This window comes from Vidua chalybeata, chromosome 5, assembly GCF_026979565.1.
Source record: "Vidua chalybeata isolate OUT-0048 chromosome 5, bVidCha1 merged haplotype, whole genome shotgun sequence".
Lineage (NCBI taxonomy): Eukaryota > Metazoa > Chordata > Aves > Passeriformes > Viduidae > Vidua > Vidua chalybeata.
The window spans coordinates 60,737,682-60,755,432 of record NC_071534.1 but is presented as its reverse complement, the minus strand read 5'-3'; the positions used below and the strand labels follow the sequence as shown (position 1 = coordinate 60,755,432).

At 38.3% G+C, this 17,751-nt stretch overlaps 1 protein-coding gene across 1 annotated transcript in view; it reads left to right on the top strand.

Annotated features, from left to right (window-relative positions):
• The window catches only part of MAGI2 (membrane associated guanylate kinase, WW and PDZ domain containing 2), a 700,150-nt gene extending 683,011 nt beyond the window's left edge, over positions 1 to 17,139 (top strand). The window contains exon 23 of the mRNA XM_053942436.1: positions 13,976 to 17,139. Within this exon, the coding sequence (XP_053798411.1) occupies positions 13,976 to 14,769 (794 nt within the window). The 3' untranslated portion in view covers positions 14,770 to 17,139. The remainder of the gene's footprint in view (positions 1 to 13,975) is intronic.
• Positions 17,140 to 17,751: the final 612 nt, after the last annotated feature.

Sequence of the window (17,751 nt, the reverse complement as noted above, 5' to 3'; positions counted from 1 at the left end):
ACTTTTCAAGTAGAAAATCTTGAACTTCTGGGTTTAAGCCGTAATTTTCCTCATTTTTATGGCACTTGGCTTGGAAAAATATTAACAATATGAAGGTGGAAGTCAGGTACTGATCTCAAACAATATTTATATGCAGCCTCTTAAAGAAATAACAAATGCAAAATTGGACACATTTTGAAGTGTGCTGTAAGGCAATAGTCATTTATTAAGCCCTGTGGTTATGCTGAATTTACACAAAACTCTTTGCTCTTGATTTCCAGCAATTTTCTTCAGAGAATCAAATCCAACTGCACAGATTGTTCAGATACATCTAATTTGTAATACAGAGTCAGGGCCCAGATATGATACCTGGAAAGCAAAGGAAAAGAAAAACTTGTTTTTTTCTATTTTCCTATTGATTGCCGTCATCACAGAAAACACAGCAGTGTCCAGATGCATTCAGCTCTGTCTGCTGCTGACTTTGCACAATGCACTACACTTGCTACAATTATAAGGACAGTCTCACACACTGAAGTAGACAGATTGGAAATAGAAAGGGAGCAATATCCAGAGATGTTCTTACAGCCTTTGAACTTGAAGCAGCTCCTCCAGTATGATGCTCACAGAATTTCTGCCCCCAGCAACCAGGCATTAAACTGGGCTTAAGTTATCAGTCTTGTGCATGCAGATCCAGGTAATCTAACCAATATGTTTCCAGTAAGAGTTTATTTCCAGTCTGTGTCAATAAATAAGATTTTTTTTGAACACAGATACATCCTTATGCTTTGCTGCTGCAGAGCTGGGCACATCTAGAGGCTATTTGGAAATGTTCCCATGTATTTCAAGTGTGTATGTCACCATCACCATCAGAGACCTCCTAGCTGCAAAGTTCCTGCATCATATAGAAATGTTAATTCCATCATTTCTTGTATTCTCACCTTACCTCTGTTTAGTTCTTCACTGAACGTAGCTCAGAGAGGTTAGATAGAGGATAGAGGTTAGTGGTTAGATACAAGTCCCAGTGTTCAGCTCAATGAACTGCAGTTCCAACACAAATTGTACATATTTATACCCTCAACTTTCTGGGCATCATCTTTATTTTTCCCCCTAGAGAAAAACATAACAGGAAATAAATCTTTTTCCTGAAATAAGTAGAAATGCAAATGCTCTATAAATATAGCTAAAGTTAGTTTTGCAGTCACCCAGCTGTGAATGATTCTCATTTATTTGGCAGGAAGTGTTGCAACAGAATTTTTTTCTCAGTATAATGTATCCAGAAAATCAAAAGAACTTCAGTTCTGGTCAACACCAAAACTGAAATACTTGCTTGATAAAAAAGCAGTCATGTCAAATGAAAATATGTTTGTAATGCCACCATTTCAGTTATTTTTAATGAAAGAGTTTGGAGGGGAAGAATTTTCCTAAAGAGCCCATTTTGATGGGGCTTATCCAAAACAAAAATGTGGCTGTGCTCCCATTCATTAGAGTACTAAGCAAGGAGTAAAATTTCCTGAAGCAGAACAGATAAATTGACCATTCTAGTAAGCCTTAGGAGAGGCCCTACCATAACATGATAGAGCAGTCTGTTATAAGACCCCATCTCACCCAAAGGAATTGTTCCCTTTTGTATAAATAATCACTTCTGGAAGAGAATCATCAGGCTTACTTGACCTTAGACATACCACAGGAGAGATGCAGTTGGTTTGAAAGGTACCTCCAGATCAAGTGATACATGCCTGTGCTTCTTTGCACCACAGGTTTGGTAGCCCTTACTAGTGACCACTGCATTTACATTTGCAAAAAATAGATTAAAAATTGGGAGTTTATACTGTGGGGTGATTCTTTGGATACAGTTGTATCCTTCAGAAGATGCCAGTTTGCAGTCTGCTACAAACTGATTGTTCTAGTTTCATTAGAATGCCTGAAGCTTTTACATTTGTCTAATAAATGGCTAAAGCACCTTGGCCTATGCTTTGAAGCCAGATACTCCTATCTGTTCAGAGTACTGATCAGATAATCCAGTTCATCTCATTTTTAATGCTCATTTTATAAATCTCCAGAGCTGAGATTGGGTGTTATTTGAAACTTGAACTACCCCATATATCATTTATCTGATGTGAGTGCAAAAATCAATAGTCATTTTGGAAAAGTGCCCTTTCTGCCTGTGACCACCTTGGTGGAACTGCAAACATTCATTCATATTCCTGCTGCATTTCCAATACCACCATCTTATTTCTAGCAATACCAACTTAATTTCAGGAACCTGTGGTGTGTAAAAAGAAAAAAAAAATACTGACTAAATGAACCAATATACTGGTTAATAAAATTGGTCTAAAACCATCAGGCAATTTGAATATGGGCTCCCAAATGTTCTAGAATGTTTTATTGCTATGGGTAAAAACTATTCAAGGGCAAAAATTAATATTAAAACCTGCTTTACAAACATGTTTTTAGTATTTAATAAATATGTAGCAGCTGGCAGAAAAGTAGAACATCCTTCTATTAAATAACAGTGGATGTGTATGTATAAGTGAGTGAATATAGTTATTTCTGTCTTATAGCAAATTTCTGTTTCAAAAGATATGCAGACCTTTATCCCTTGATATAGAAATAGAAAACACAGTCTTGAAAGAAAGAGGGACACATGAGATGACACTTTCAGTTTTCTGGCAATGACTTTGAGCTTCCAGGAAGGCAATACCTCACTTTTTAAATGCAAAAATACTGAGTCCTAAACGTTGCTTTGGCAATTACACTCCCAGTGGATTCAGGCCAGTCTAGCTGAATAGTCTAACCCAGGCTTCCCCCAACTGTATAACAGGGATAGTAATATTTACTTGCCTATCTCATGGGAGTGTTATGGGGATTAATTATTTAATGCTTGAGAAGCACTTTAAAGATTAAAATTTCTAGTTGACTACTCAGTATTATTACTAAAGCAGAACCTTGCTAATCCACACCAAAATTGGCAGTGTCCCCCCCATATCTGAGCAAAGATTTATTAATAAGGTTGTTGAGCAAGTTCTCTTATAATTAAAGCTTCATTGTTCTAATATAATATTCTGGAGTAGATTTACTAATATGGTATAAAGTGTAGATAACTACAACTAAACTACAGTGAATAAAACAGATGAACAAATATTATCCCAGGTTTGGTTCACATAAACTGGCAAGCAGACTTTCCAAAGAAGGGCAAAGTCCCACCCACAAATCTTTTTCTAACACTTATTTTCATGACTCCTTATTTTTCCATCCAGCTGACAATACTGGAAGATAAGTACCCATAATACAGGACCTGAGAGAACACAGCCATACCCCTGTCTCCACAACATCCGTTTTTCCTTTCCTCATGTAATCCAGATAAGTAGGTAAAATAGGAAGTCAGTAACACTTACTGTGTCTCTGCAGTTTGCCATAGGACTAAGTCCAGTCTTCTGCTGTTGCAGCACAATATCCCAGAAAATCCCTCTCCTGCTGCTCATCTCACATCTCTCATTTGCCACAGGCCACTAATTAATAACAAGACTGCACCACTGCAGCTTGTTCTTACTCAGAGTTATCTTCCCCACGTATCTGTGATGGTATCCTTGCCACAGGGAGCTATGGACCAAAGGGAACATTGTGAAGCCACACAGGAATCTTCCTGTATCCTGTATCCTGTGTCAAAGAACCTTGCCAGTGGCCTGGTGATGTTCAAGACTAAATTAAGCTAATGAGGCTTCTAATGATCTCTCCTCATTGGCATCAGAAATATGATGACTCTAAATGCTCACACAGAGAGTGACACAAAAAAATGTTATTCCAGTCATTAGGGAGGCAAAGACAAGCTCTGTCCATAGAGGGACTTGCAGCTGCCTCTGTCCTCACTCCACCATCCCATGGTGCAACTCCTGGCTGATGCTTTGTAGCCTGACCACAGGGAAAGGTTAGCAGAGGTCATGGCTTCTGTCAGATTTCTTAGAGCTACTTATTCCAGCTTGGGAAAAACAAACACAGAAAATTAAATGTGGGTGGTTTTTTTTTTTTCCCTTTTTACTTTGACGATATGAAGTAACTGTGACTCTCCAACCACTGCTTAACAAACATGACTATAGTGAGTGTTGAATTTTGTTGAGCAAGAGCAGCACAGATATGCAACCCAGAATTTTGAACATCTGGATTTTCTAACAACATGTAGTTTGTGTTTGCTTATTAGGAGCTGAATATTGCAGTGTAAAATTCATTTATTTGTGCACTTCCATCTCATCAGAGTTTTCAGATAAATTTGTCTCAGCATTCCAAAGATATCAGATACTACAACAGCCCTGACAGCAGGTGTGGTCCCACAGTCAGCTCTGCACCCTCATTGCCTAAAAACCCCCAGTCTGAAAAGAGTTTGCTGAAGAAACACTAAACTTCTTCTGCAGCCTCTACCCTAAGCAGAGCAGGACTACTTATTCATGAGCTTTGTGACTGAGTTCAAACCCCATGTTTTGGTTAAAATCCTGCTCTCACTCGTAGTGTGAGAACCTCAGTGCCTACCAGAAACAACTTTCTAGGCGCATTTAATACACAGTCAAAATGCTCCTCACTTATTAAGTAAATTTTATTTATTATCTACATGCTTTTAATAATAACAGCTATTTGTTGACCTGACTGAATGTGATGCCTACTGTTAACACCCATTTTAGCTGTGATAATTTATAATTTTAATATTTAACTTTAATTAAGTGTGTAATATCCAACTCTTAAATTATTCAGTCTCTGCAGAATGTTTTTCATTAATACCACACATTTTATTAACATATTTATGAGCACCTTTTATGACTTAATATGGCTTAATTCTATTAATAAAAACTAATTTGAAAGTCATTCTCTTTTTTAATTATACAGTAACTTCCAATGTAGTTTCTCCAGCTCCAGCATAGCTGTGGGAGAGAACTGCTGAGGTTTCTCCAGTTCTACTCTGCTGCCTGATCATACAGGAAAAAATAAAACCTTCTTTATTGACAGGTTGAGTATTACCTGAGTAGCTCTGATCTGGTAAATATGTGAGATGATCAGCACTTCAAAAAGGGCACCAAACCACCTGGAGGACCTATTGAATAATAATGTGTGGTTAGAGAAGCATCACTCAAGACTGGTACTTAAGCTGTCCACACACTTTATATTGACATCAGAGAGGAGCTTCCTGTGGAGGGTAAAAGCCCCATGCAGGCTGCTACTCTTCACTTTGGCTCTTTCAGTATTAGTAATCCTGCAACATTTATGCAGATGGATTAAGCTGATTCAAGGAAAAATCTAATTTACCAAGTGTTACAACCTGTCCCTGGAGGCGAGGGTAAATGCAGTTCTTGTTAATAGACCCCTTGGGGGGGCATTAGAGTGAAGGAACACTGAATGATCAATGTATATATATATATATATATATATAAGGTTTAGTTTAGAACAATTTGGTTGAAATGGAAAACAAATATGTAACCATTTTGGTTATTATTACCTATAGTAATATAACAATAAAAGAGCATAACTATATCACTTAAGAAAATATAGAAGGGGAGGGAGGGAATGAGGGAATGAGGGAATGAGGGAATGAGGGAATGAGGGAATGAGGGAAGGAAGGAAGGAAGGAAGGAAGGAAGGAAGGAAGGAAGGGAAGGAAGGGAAGGAAGGGAAGGAAGGAACCATGACAGCCACCTCTCATGTCATTGTGGCTGAGCCAGTTATACCCCATCAGAAGGGATGAATAATGTGAATGTCCTGATACCTTCCCCAGAGGGGTTTTACAGCTTAGCCAGTTGTGGAAAGGAGGACATTGGCATGATAAAAGTATTATCCCACCTCACAGGATCTGCTTCTTATCAGCCTCTTCCCCTATCTGGCCCAAAACCCAGCTTGTCCCTAAACAAAAGTTTGTGCACACCTGCTTTGCTCCTGGGCTGTGACCTTGCACACCCTCAGCAAAGCAACTGCTGCTTTTTGGAAATGGACAATTGTTTGAGTCATTAACCGTTAACATTCCAGTGTACACCACATTCACTCTGATTAGTGATCATGATGATTTAAATATTTAATTGACAGGACTGTTTATTAGAATCTTATCTATAGAATAAACTAAACTGGGTCTTGGAGTGAGAGGTAAACTGTGTACCCATAATCATCTGGCCTTAAGATTTACAGCCAGAAGACTATTACAGTAAATTAGTAAACTGATTTACCACATTAATTTACCTGTTTCTGAAATACAACCTGCTTGTAGGTGTGGCTCCTTATTTTTTCCCCTCTCCCATCCTGTGCTTTGGATAGCTTTTTCCTGCATAGAAAAATGATCCTTTTTTATTCTTGCTATTGTAAGGACAGTGTCAAAGTCTCAACCCTGTTTTAAGGTGTGAGTGATGTTGGAGAGAGCCAAATGATGCAGAGCTTAGGCATTATTACAAAATCACAATGAATTATTTATGGATGTGATTTATATTTAAGGGGTGAACAATGGCAGAGTAACCAGGAAAGGGCTAAAACAGCACTCCAAGATATCCAAGACAATCCAGGCCACCTGCTCCCCATGGCAGAAAGTCTGTGTGTTTCTAAATTCATTAGTTATCTCCTGTGTCAGCCTGAAAGGTCTCAGGTTACTTACTTGCAGTGGACTGTGTTTTCTTAAAAGGACCTGATGTGGGGTGATGAGTGTAGATCTCTGTGTTCATCCACTCAGCTTTGATCCACAGCCCCCAAAAAAGTTTCCCATAAAGAACTCCCCAACTTTGGTTGTGTACATGTTCAACAGAAGAGCAGACATCTATTTCCAGAGGTCTTTTGAGACACCTCTCTCTTTGACTCTGTGAGGAAATTAAATTATTATCTCAAGTGGTAAGGACAGTAAAATGCTGGTGAAACAGTGTCATAATTACAGAACTAACTCAGGGAAAGGGATTTACTGATAATGCCCTGGGTATAATAATGTAGGATCAAAACCAGTGCAGAATAATAGGAACCCTCCAAGTCAGATGAGTTACTTCCCATGTTTCTTTGTTAACCATATTTAAAGACTACATTACATAAAAAATTGAAAAGTGCTTTTATACATAGTGCTTGCTGCAGATTAAAGTACACATAAATCAATGTGTGTGGCTTTCTTGTTTCAAGAAAACATGCAGCATTTTTCTAAAGAATTTTTAAACTTTTTTCCCTTGCAATATATGGTTTTCCTCTCTTTTACCAAAGTTTAAATTTTTCCTTTCTCTCCGTTCCCTTAGCTCCACTACCAAGTAAGCTGAGCTCCAACACCAACACCTGAGCTTCTGTAGATTTGGTCTTCCAGCATTACTAGCAATCTGCTCGTTCTGAATTGTTGCAATAATTCTAAAATTAGATCTCCGAACATGAAAGCACTTCTCTAAAAAATCCCTAAGCAGAGTACAGAAAAGGTGATGAAAGTGAATTTTACCTGAGATGAGATCATTCAGTCTAATTAAATGGCCCTTGCAAGAACTTTATGAACACTGTGTCTGCTGCAAAAAATATTTAGGGCATCTTCCATTTAATATCTAGGTAAAGTATACGATGGAAGATGGATATACTGAACCCAAAGGAACTAAATATTTTCTCATCAGTAATGACCAGGAACATGAAAAGAAGTAGGGTATCTGAGTATCAATGGCACTAGGAACTGAGCCAAGCAGGATGTAGAGCTGTGCTTCCCAGCATTGGAATAGGTCAGTGGCTGAATTTTCTGGATATAAAATTAAACATTTCAAGTTTACAGAGGAGATTGAAGTGTTCATCACTTACACTACACTTACATTCATATCTCCTCAGTTCTTGTGAACATCTGCAGAAGCCATGCCACCAATAGCTCCATGTAACAGGAATAGTGGCCACCTTTTCCAGTATTAAACCAGTGACAAAACCAAAAATGCACAATGATTTTGGGGACAGAAAAACTAGGTCTGACATTGTTTCATACCACAAATATCAGACTTTCTTAATTAATCATTCTGCTCTTTTGAAAATGCCAAGCACAAAATATAGAAGTAAAAGATGTCAGGATTCAGATGCATGTTTGTTTTCCTGTACTCTTTTGTGACTTGTAAAATAACTCTCATTATCCTGAGCAAGCATCCTCAAACTTTGGAAAAACAAATGTGTGAAGCCAAAAGAACTAATTACTAAAAAGTAGAAAGATTCCATTCTCGAGCAAAGCAACATTTAAAGTTATATTTTTAAGGTACTCTAAACATTCAGAGTCAGCATGACATTGTTGAGTACAAACAGGCAAATGGGTATAACAAATATGACTACATTAAGATAGCAAATTAGATTTGGTTTTCATTATATCAAAAACAAGACTTCAAAATACTAAGCTGATCACTTAACTGCATGTGTGAAAAAGGAGAAGTCGTTCATATACTAAAATAACTGAGTATAACCTGGGTTTATTTTTATAAATGTATATGGCATGTATCTAATTCCTATACATAGAATTAATATTTTGCACCCATAGCACGCTGCCATCATACCTTTGTAAAGCATAAGAGCAGTACTAATGATGGAAAGGCTATCCCACCTGGATGTGCCCACAGTGACTGAGCAAAGGAAGTACCATATCCCAGCAGAGGGAACCTAAACCCATTGGTGTTTGCTTCCAGGACTACTGGTGTTCAGGGAACTGAATGTGGATAATTTCAGTGCAAGGGGAGACAAGCCAAATGTAATTTTAAGCCAAGAAAAATGCAATTTGTGAGAAAACATTTGCATAGCATATTGAATAATAAACAGAAATTACAATTATAGCTAGAAGTAGAGGCAAGCTGTAAGGTGGGGCAGAGCCCATTGCCACTCACTTTCTGAGAGAGGCTGGGAGAAAGGGTGGCATATTGTCTCACATTTCCATAAGGCTCATAGCTGAACAGAAAGTACCAAGAGCTTTTCTAACCATGAAATCTTCAGAGAATCATTTATTTCAGGAGACAAAGGGTGCTGTGTGTTTGGGTTGTGGAAGTGTCAGGATAAAAGATTAAAGATTCTTTATATATTCTGAAATATCCTTCCTTAGAGAGTGTTAAAGAAAAGCTTCGGGAGACCAATGCAATCAGGAACATCAAAGACATGTCAACTATAATGAGAAAGACCCAAATGCACTCCTGGTGCAGCACTGCCAATATTAGTGGATACTCACCAGGGGACAATTTGTCCCATTTTTGTTATTAGCAGCATCTGTAAGACCTGCTTGCCACCTCCTGGCAATACATAATTGCAGATAAAAAAAATTGGGGGAAAAAATAAAGCACCATATTTTTTATTCAATCAAACCCTTTTTGATTCCCTAGGAAAATAATTCTGGGAAGATATGAGAACAGCTGCTTAGCATTTCAGAAAATACTTCATTCAGGCTAATGAAACTGTTCAAAGCTTTAATATATTGTACATTATTCATATAATTTGAAAATTAAAAAGGCTTTGATATTTTATTGTACTTAAGTAATAAAATGTGATGTAATTTCTACTCTTACTACTAATATTCAATAAAATAATATTATTACTTTATAGATAATTATATCTGATGAAAAACAACACATCCTTGATTAATTACTAAACAATTATCTAAAATATTTTGATGCTAGGGGAGAACCTAGCCACAAATCAGAGGTCCATGGGCAGAGCTCTCCTCTCTATTAGGACTAAAGCCAGGGTTCTTTTTCTCATGACTCAGCCATCAGCAAGCACTGCATCCAGGTAGAACAGTTAAGACGGGAGCAAATAGACTCATGAGAGTAGTACCCTCATTTCCACTCCACTGAACGTGTGAGAGCTGACAGAGCAAAACAAACAATTCATGTATCTGGCAGCTCTACCTCAAATAAAAAAACCTTTAGACAGAAAACTTCTGCTCCTGATGTTCTCCCTGTGTCACTCTTCCCCCAAATTGGTTGTGTTCATCTCCCACTTGTCCTCCCACACACTCAAGATCTTGTGTCTGTGGTGGCTCTTACTCAGTTAGCAATTTACTCCTTTGCCTGGGAGTTATGCGAAGCCGGTCGTAGGTGAGTCATTCTTACACATCCCATGGAGAAGTGCCACCAACTTGTGTTACAGTAGCTTGTAGAAACTAAAAGCCACCCAGTAAACACCTACTAAATTACACCAAAGGAAATGCCATCACACTGACAGATTATAGTGCTGCTCCCAGCTCATTTGTCTTGTCTAAATTAGTAGGTCAAGGGAGATTTTCTCCCTTCAAAGAAAGAAGGCAGGCATCTATTAGCCTTCAGTGAGAGGTATACTTTTGAAAACCAATTTCTCTCACAGTAAGGATGTTACCAATGGTGATAAAGTCAGAAACAAGTTCAAAACTATGTTGCCCCTAAATCTCTCCAGCAGTTGCAACTGAATGCAATATTCTACTCATCTGCTTGCAAGCTGTTTGGGCATTAGTAGTTCATGCTCTGCTAAACAAATACTTTTTTCAGTTCCTCACAGAGGTGAAGGAAGAAAAAAGTAAAATCAGTCTCTGGTTTAGTATGTTTACAAAATGCTTTGAGATACACTGGAAAAACAGACAGTAAAAGTAGGTTATGTTCCCAACTAATTCAAAGGTTTTATAAAAACGCCTTAGACCAACAGAATAAAAAATATTCAGAAATATTAATAACTATCTCAAAAATGTAGCTAGCAACTGAGTATAATCATGAAAATAAATTACTCATTTAACAGCTCTGCAGGATAAAATTTTACATTTTTCTCCTGTTTATATTTGTTATGGAGAAGCAATCATTTTAGTGCTGGTTGAACAAGTCCAAATGAACCCTTATGGCTTGAACACAGCTCTTTAAAAGGGTTTTTTTCTGAGCAACAAATTACTTGCATTCCTGCACTTTGCTCTAGTAACTTTTCCATAATGTTCAAACATTAGGGGGAAGTTGGCTACAATGCCCTCACATGAGTATTCTCCTCACTTGCGAGTGACATATTGCAGCAATGGTTTGTTGACATTAACATCTACCAAGGCTGACTTTCTATATAATGGCATTTCATTTGAAAGACAAGCAGGTTAGGTTGGCTTTGGCTGTCTCAGACTGATGGTACTTAAACCTTAAAGAAAGTAATTTTCTTCTTAATTGCAAGTGCTATATTGCCAAAGAATAAAAATGATTGTTTTATTCCATGGCAACATTGTTCCATAACCACTGGAAATACAACCCATATATAGGTGCCTTCCCAGCAAGTATTTTAAACGTAGTGCAGCCAGTGACCCACCTGGGATTGTCCCACAGCCAAACCTAAAAATCTATATAATAAACCTAATAAGCTGTGGCTACAAGTTTTCTTACTTAGTCAGCCAAGTTGTCTTTTACTTAGGGTTTTCTGGGAGAGAACTAAAATCCAGTAATGCATATAATATGGCATGTGTCAGTTTATAGACACCTATACTTATATATGAGTATGTGTAAGAGATATGCTGATTCACTTTTGTTGCAGTACATTCTAACCCACTATGATTTCTCACTACAACATTTGGTTGTTTTTTCATCCCCTTTAAAAAAGAAAGTAGAAGAAATTCTGTAATCTCCAGGCAATAAAGCACTAGGCCACTAACCTCCAGGTCTCTTCTCCAGAGCATCCTACAAATAACTGGTACCATATCATCCTTTGTGCCTCAGAGGAGCCACAAGATGTGTTTGCCACCTTGATTTTGAATAATGCCCCTGCAGTTTGTCCTCCTGGAGGAGAAGCAGCTGATTTGAGCATAGTGTTACCTCTTCCACAGAGGCAGTCTTGTTACCTGAGAGCGCCTTGCTGCTCTGGGCTATTTGGTGGTTTTATTGGTGTGCAGCAGTTCTCAAAGGAACCGGTTATTCCTGCAATCAGAAGCTCTCACAGGCTAACATGAGATTGGATAATGGCCCATTGCTCTTCACTGACACTGAAAAACTGTGAAAAACAACATCTCATAGACAACTAGGAAAGAAGATTGTAGTTCAGACAAATGCATTGGTCCAACCCTTGGCATCACCTCTACCCTGGGTATAAGTGACAATACCATGGAAATTATAAACTTAATTTTCCAAAGCTCAGGGTGGCTTCTTCAGAGTTTGCTCAGGTACCTTGCTGGTGCACAAAAGCAGGCAGCTTTGTGCTGAGTCCCAAGATAATTTTAGTGATTTGGACTCTGTGCATGGTCCCTAGCTCAAGTATTAAACAAAATGACATCCCCTGGATTTCAGATTGAAGAGCCAGGGTGGAACCTCTGCTTCCCCCATCAGGCACAGGCTGTGGTCCTGTACCAGGCTGGTGGTGCAGAAGAACAGGAGTAAAGAACAAGCCCATCAAAGTCAATGCTTTTTGTGGGCAAACTCCTAGGAGCTGATCACTCTACATGCACGAGTCTTCCTCTTATTTTTTCTTGCTTGAATGCCAAGCTGGGAGCAGATGGTACATTAGTCACCCTTAACTGGAGGGTAAGAAAGTGTGATTTCTTTTTTTTTCTAAATTCAGTTGAGACCCTCATCCCATTTAGATTCCCAGCTCAATGTTTATTTGTCTTACACAGAACTTGTACTTTCTACCCCTCTCAAATGCTAATCCTCTCCACGCATATGCTCATTATGCAAAAGCATATGACAAACACCATCTGGGAAAATAAATAGCTCCTCAGCTAACTGTGCTGCTCCCTCCCTTTACGTCACCCACCTCACTATTGTCTCTCCTATTTTTATCTGCAAGACAGCAATCACTCAATCCAGCTATTAACTTAAAAGTGCTGTTTTAGTCAAGCAAACTGCAGATCCCAGGCTGGGCAGTAGAATCTATTCCATTTTTCGAGACGATGTGCATCTCCATGATAATTTAAAAGCAGCCATTGCACTGAGAAAAATGCATGTTACTTTTTTAAAGGGCAGTTGATATCAATGACAGATACTAGTCCTGACCTTAAGAAGTCCACGCTTGTTTTTTAGCTAGAAGGTTACATTTTCTCCCACATAAAATATGCAGCTCTTGCCACAAGTTCTACCTTGTTTCCATGGATTCCTGAGACAGTCCTCCATCTCTGACAGATTACTCCTCATACCGTTCAAAGCCTAACTAAAATGGTGTTAAATAGGGAATGACATTAGCCAAGTTCAGTGATTTCTCTAACCTCTAAGTAGACGCGCAAGAATAGGAGCCATGCGGTCATTAATCATGGTTGATTTGTTTTCTGCCAGAAAGTTAATCAAAAGAAATGAGGATGTATACGCAAGAGAAAGGCATCCCAGAGTATTCTAGTTTGGATTAGGAAAATCATTGTGATTCAGCAAAGGAGACATTTATTTAGCTAAATTAAACAGGATCTGCATAAACCAACCATATTGTGTTGAGGCTAAGTAACCAAGAGAAATCTAAAATGTTCAACCAGGAGACTCAGCAGCTGATACTGTGATATAAAGGCAGAGCTGTATAAGTACCCTGTAAGAATTGTGGGGCCATAAACACCGCAATACTATATCTGTTTAGAAAAAATATCAGACAGAATTCGATGATGACCTTATCTAAGCTACAAATTCTTGTCAATTATTATACGCTTGTAGGGACATGTTTAATAGATGACAGAAAGTCTTTCTCATTTGTCCTCAGAGACAGCACTGATATTACCCAGCTAAGAAATCCATTATGCAGCTACAAAAGAGGCTTTTTGATTTCATGAGCACGTGCCTTTATTATTTTAAGAATAATTTAACATAGGCAGAGTAAAACGGAATCTGTATGAAAAAAAGACTTGGGGTTCCAGCATTTGCAGTTGTGTGTCCTGTACCTTTTTTTTTTTTCTTTTTTTCTTTTTTTTTTTTTTTGTGGAGAGATTATTTTCGGTTTTCTCCCTATTGGTTCCACAATTGAGGGAGTTTCACCTCACCTGAAGCAGAGGGGTTTAAGGCTGGTACGTGGTTTAGGTATCAGTGTTGCTCAGAATACATGTGCCTATGCAATACACCCTGTGCTGCTGGATACGCGCTTAACTCTCTTCTCTTTGTTGTTAAAACAGACGAACCAAACTCCTGGAGTGCTCCCTCTGCCACCTCCCCAGGTCTGCCGGAAGTAGCTCTTTCCCTCGATGACATAATCTCACCATTATCTTCATCACACATAGCCCCACCCTCTGACCCTTCTCACCAGATAAGCCCAGAGCCAACATGGGATATCAAGAGGGAACACGATGTAAGGAAACCAAAGGAGCTTTCGGTGAACGGTCACAAAAAGAAAAGGTTAGGAGAACAAAGAGAAAGGTCAGCAAGTCCTAAAAAGGTAGACAGGTCAAAGCACGAAGAGGCTTCTTGGAAAGGATATTCAGGAGGCAAAAATAAGACCACTGATGGTGGCAGGCCCACCTCAGAAAGCAAAGCGGTGGGACACAGCGTTATGATCGAGGCTGGCACAAGAGAGCACGTGTGTGCTGGAACCAGTGATGAACAGTTTGGGAGGCTGAGGAAGCCAGAAAGCAAGAGAGGAGGATCTCTTAGCAAAAAAGATCACAGATCCACAAACACCAGTGAGAAGTCAGCTGCAGCACCTGACCATGTCAAGACCGATACAGGAGCTACCAAGACTTACAGTAGCAACCGCTGCAGCTCGCCTGGAAGTGATATGGACCACAGCCAGAGGGACCCTGATGGGAAACCCAGTGAGTTCCCCAGGAAGGGACATCTCCACTCCATTAGCACTCGCACCACCAACACCACAGTTCGAAAGGCAACGGTCTCTCCAGGGCCGTGGAAAATCCCTGGCTCAGATAAGCTACCAAACGTCCTGAAGTCTGGTACTTCTGCCATGAGCAGATAAGCAAGGGACTGTTGCCCTCTAACTGTCTCAAACTGACGCAGAACATTCTTCTTAGTTTTTGTCTCACATTGGTTTGTTTTAATTTATTTTAACTATCACACATATACACAAAGCATTGAGGAATGAAAACATTAGTGTGTAATTCCATGACAATGTGCACAGTATCTAATAAGTTCAAAAGCATATAGTCAACACAGAGATTTAAAATCGACCCTAAAGTCCCAGTTCCATTTTAGGGACTTTGGCAGCTATGGAAGAAACCAAAACAATATGAAGGACAGTACATCAGAGAAGGATAGTGCAGTGTAGCTTTAGCATTTTTTTCCCACTGCATGAAGGACTTGGATTTCATTCAAACTTTATATCAAGAAACTGGAACAAGTTAGAGCAATCACAAACTGGAACATCGCCTTAAATAAAACTGCACGGAGCAAGCTGAAACCGAGAGAGGATCTTTTCATGGAGCTAAAATGTTGTAAATAAATTGTTCTCGACATATCTAGACAGGGGTTAAAGGGTTTCTTTAAAGCATCATTCAGAACTGTACACCCATGACACGTCTCCACTGTTAACGCTTTGGGATAGTCCACGTGGTACCCTGTAGAATAGTTCACTGGGTGCTACGGGAGGAATGGGGAATCCAGTGGATTAGTTTCTGTGATACCATTTCTACTGCCATTTTTGTGAACAAACCATGTTTCTGTACATTGGAAAGGAGTTAAGGTGGAGTTGTATTTGCAAATTATTCTCAAAAGTGATTTATTACAGGTTCCCCAAGTCCTGCGAGGTAGCACACAAACCAATTGGTCAGGCTCAAACTCCAGGCATCTGCAAGGCCCTTGCAATGAAAGGAAGAGTGCTACAGAGAAAAAGCTGCAGTTTCCTTAAGGAAAGGCCTTTCCTTCCTGCAGAAGATGATAGCATCACTTATCAACAGTGCTATGTTTCATACCCATCTGCATTTACTTAGGACACTCTTACCTCTCATCCCCTCAGTTTGGCAGAGCAGGTGCCTTTCAGGCACACGTCAACAATAATTAGACTGGTTTCTGAAATACAGTTGTCAGTGTCCTCATTCAGTAAATTCAGTATTTTTCCATTTTTAAAATGGTTTCCATTTTACTATTTTTTCCCTATCTCAATTTTTTTTCTACTTTTTGTTTTTGTCTTTCTTGCTTGTCTGTTTTGAATTTTAAGCCTTAAGTGCCAGGTAAACATTCCAGTCTGCCTTCACAGGAAATAACTCCGAGTTCAGTCAATCAGTCATTATCTTGTTTCAAACAGATGTGTGTGTGTCTGTGTAAGTGTGCGTATGCTTATTTGTCTGTCAAAATTAAAACAAAATCCTGGGCAATAATACATTGGTAATTAAAAAAAAAAATCGTAAAGCTAAGTACTGTCAAAAATTCATATTTAAAAATTATTGTTCACTAGCAATCTTAGTTCCTCACACGCTCTGCTGAAAAACTAGATTGAGATTGGCTTCGTTCCAAGAAATTAGCACATTACTGTATGTCTCAAACATTGCACTGGACTGCGAAATTTATAGACATGTTTCTTCCTGTCCAATTATTTGAAAAGCCTCAAGTCAAGGATTTTGCAGCTTTCAAACATTTTTTTTTTTAAGAAAAATCCATTTATAATTTCTAAAAAAGCACAAATCCATGTAGCTGTTTATAAAACTCTTATTTAATGGAAAAAAAAATCTTTATCCCCTGAACTAGAATCCAGTATAATTTGCCATTAATTTATTGAATCTGATTTTGGACAATGCTTCTGTAGTGTAGATGCACGTCCCGGTATCTTATTTTTATGTATAAAGAAAGCAAACAATGAAATCTGAAAAACAGTTGAGATTATGCTTGCATAAACTCTAATTTGCACAGTTCACAGCTACTCCTTGTGCAGTAATTGCTTTATGCGGCTGTAATCGATAACCTGTGAAGACAGCACATCATCTAAACCCCATTCCAAATAATATTTCTGTGTAGTGTTAGCTGTGAATTTACCTTGTACAGCTCTATCTCTATAAATATAATTCCATGTATTAATAGTCACAGAAAGGCTGTAAGTGAGCAACTATTTTTATGAAACGCACCACTATGGATAAATTAACTTTTACAGAAATCTTGTTTACTGTATGATATTCTAAACCACTGTCAAATAAAATATATATCCAAAAATGTTTCATTTTTTCAATTGTATATAGTTTGTGTTAATTTTGAGTAACATTCTTCAGTGTTACCCTGATAAACAATCGTTTTCTTGCATATGAGTAGAGTTAATTAGCTACTGCCTTATAAAAAAGTGAATGGACCATTTTAATTTCTCACCCCAATTTATGAATAAACATGTAAGTGACCAAACAAATTTTATAATGGCAAGTCAAGGCTTATGAGGCAACACAGACACAGAAAAATCGCTTCCTTGATGGAGAAGCCTAAACCCTTATTCTGCTTCCCAGGAGACACAAGACCAGGGCAGCCAAACTCCCAGCAGTGAGAGACAACTTCTGAGAGTACAACACATATACAGAATTAACCTGAGCATAAACCATATTTACCTCAGAAATCGGACAGTTCTATCTAGCCCTAGAAAGGTTTTGTTGACAAGCTGTGTGAAGGGAGCATAATTACATTTTCAATTTATTTTACAGAAAAAAATGTCTCAAAAAACACCATAATGGTGTAAAAATATTGGTAACCAGCCAGCCTCTTCTGGGACCAAATCCACTCCTCATTAAATGCTCCTTACCTCCAGTTAGGCAAAATAAATCATCAGTTTATAGACTCTAGACACTCTAAGATGTCTACCTGGAAAACAAGCAATATTTGTCACACAATATGACATTTTTTAAAATAAGTTTTTCCTGTTTCCTTAAAATATAATTTTCTTCAAAAAATAATGTTTTTTCTTCATACAGCCTAAGTCAACTTCTGCAGAACCTTGTTTTTTCAGATTAATGTTCCCCATTAAAAATTT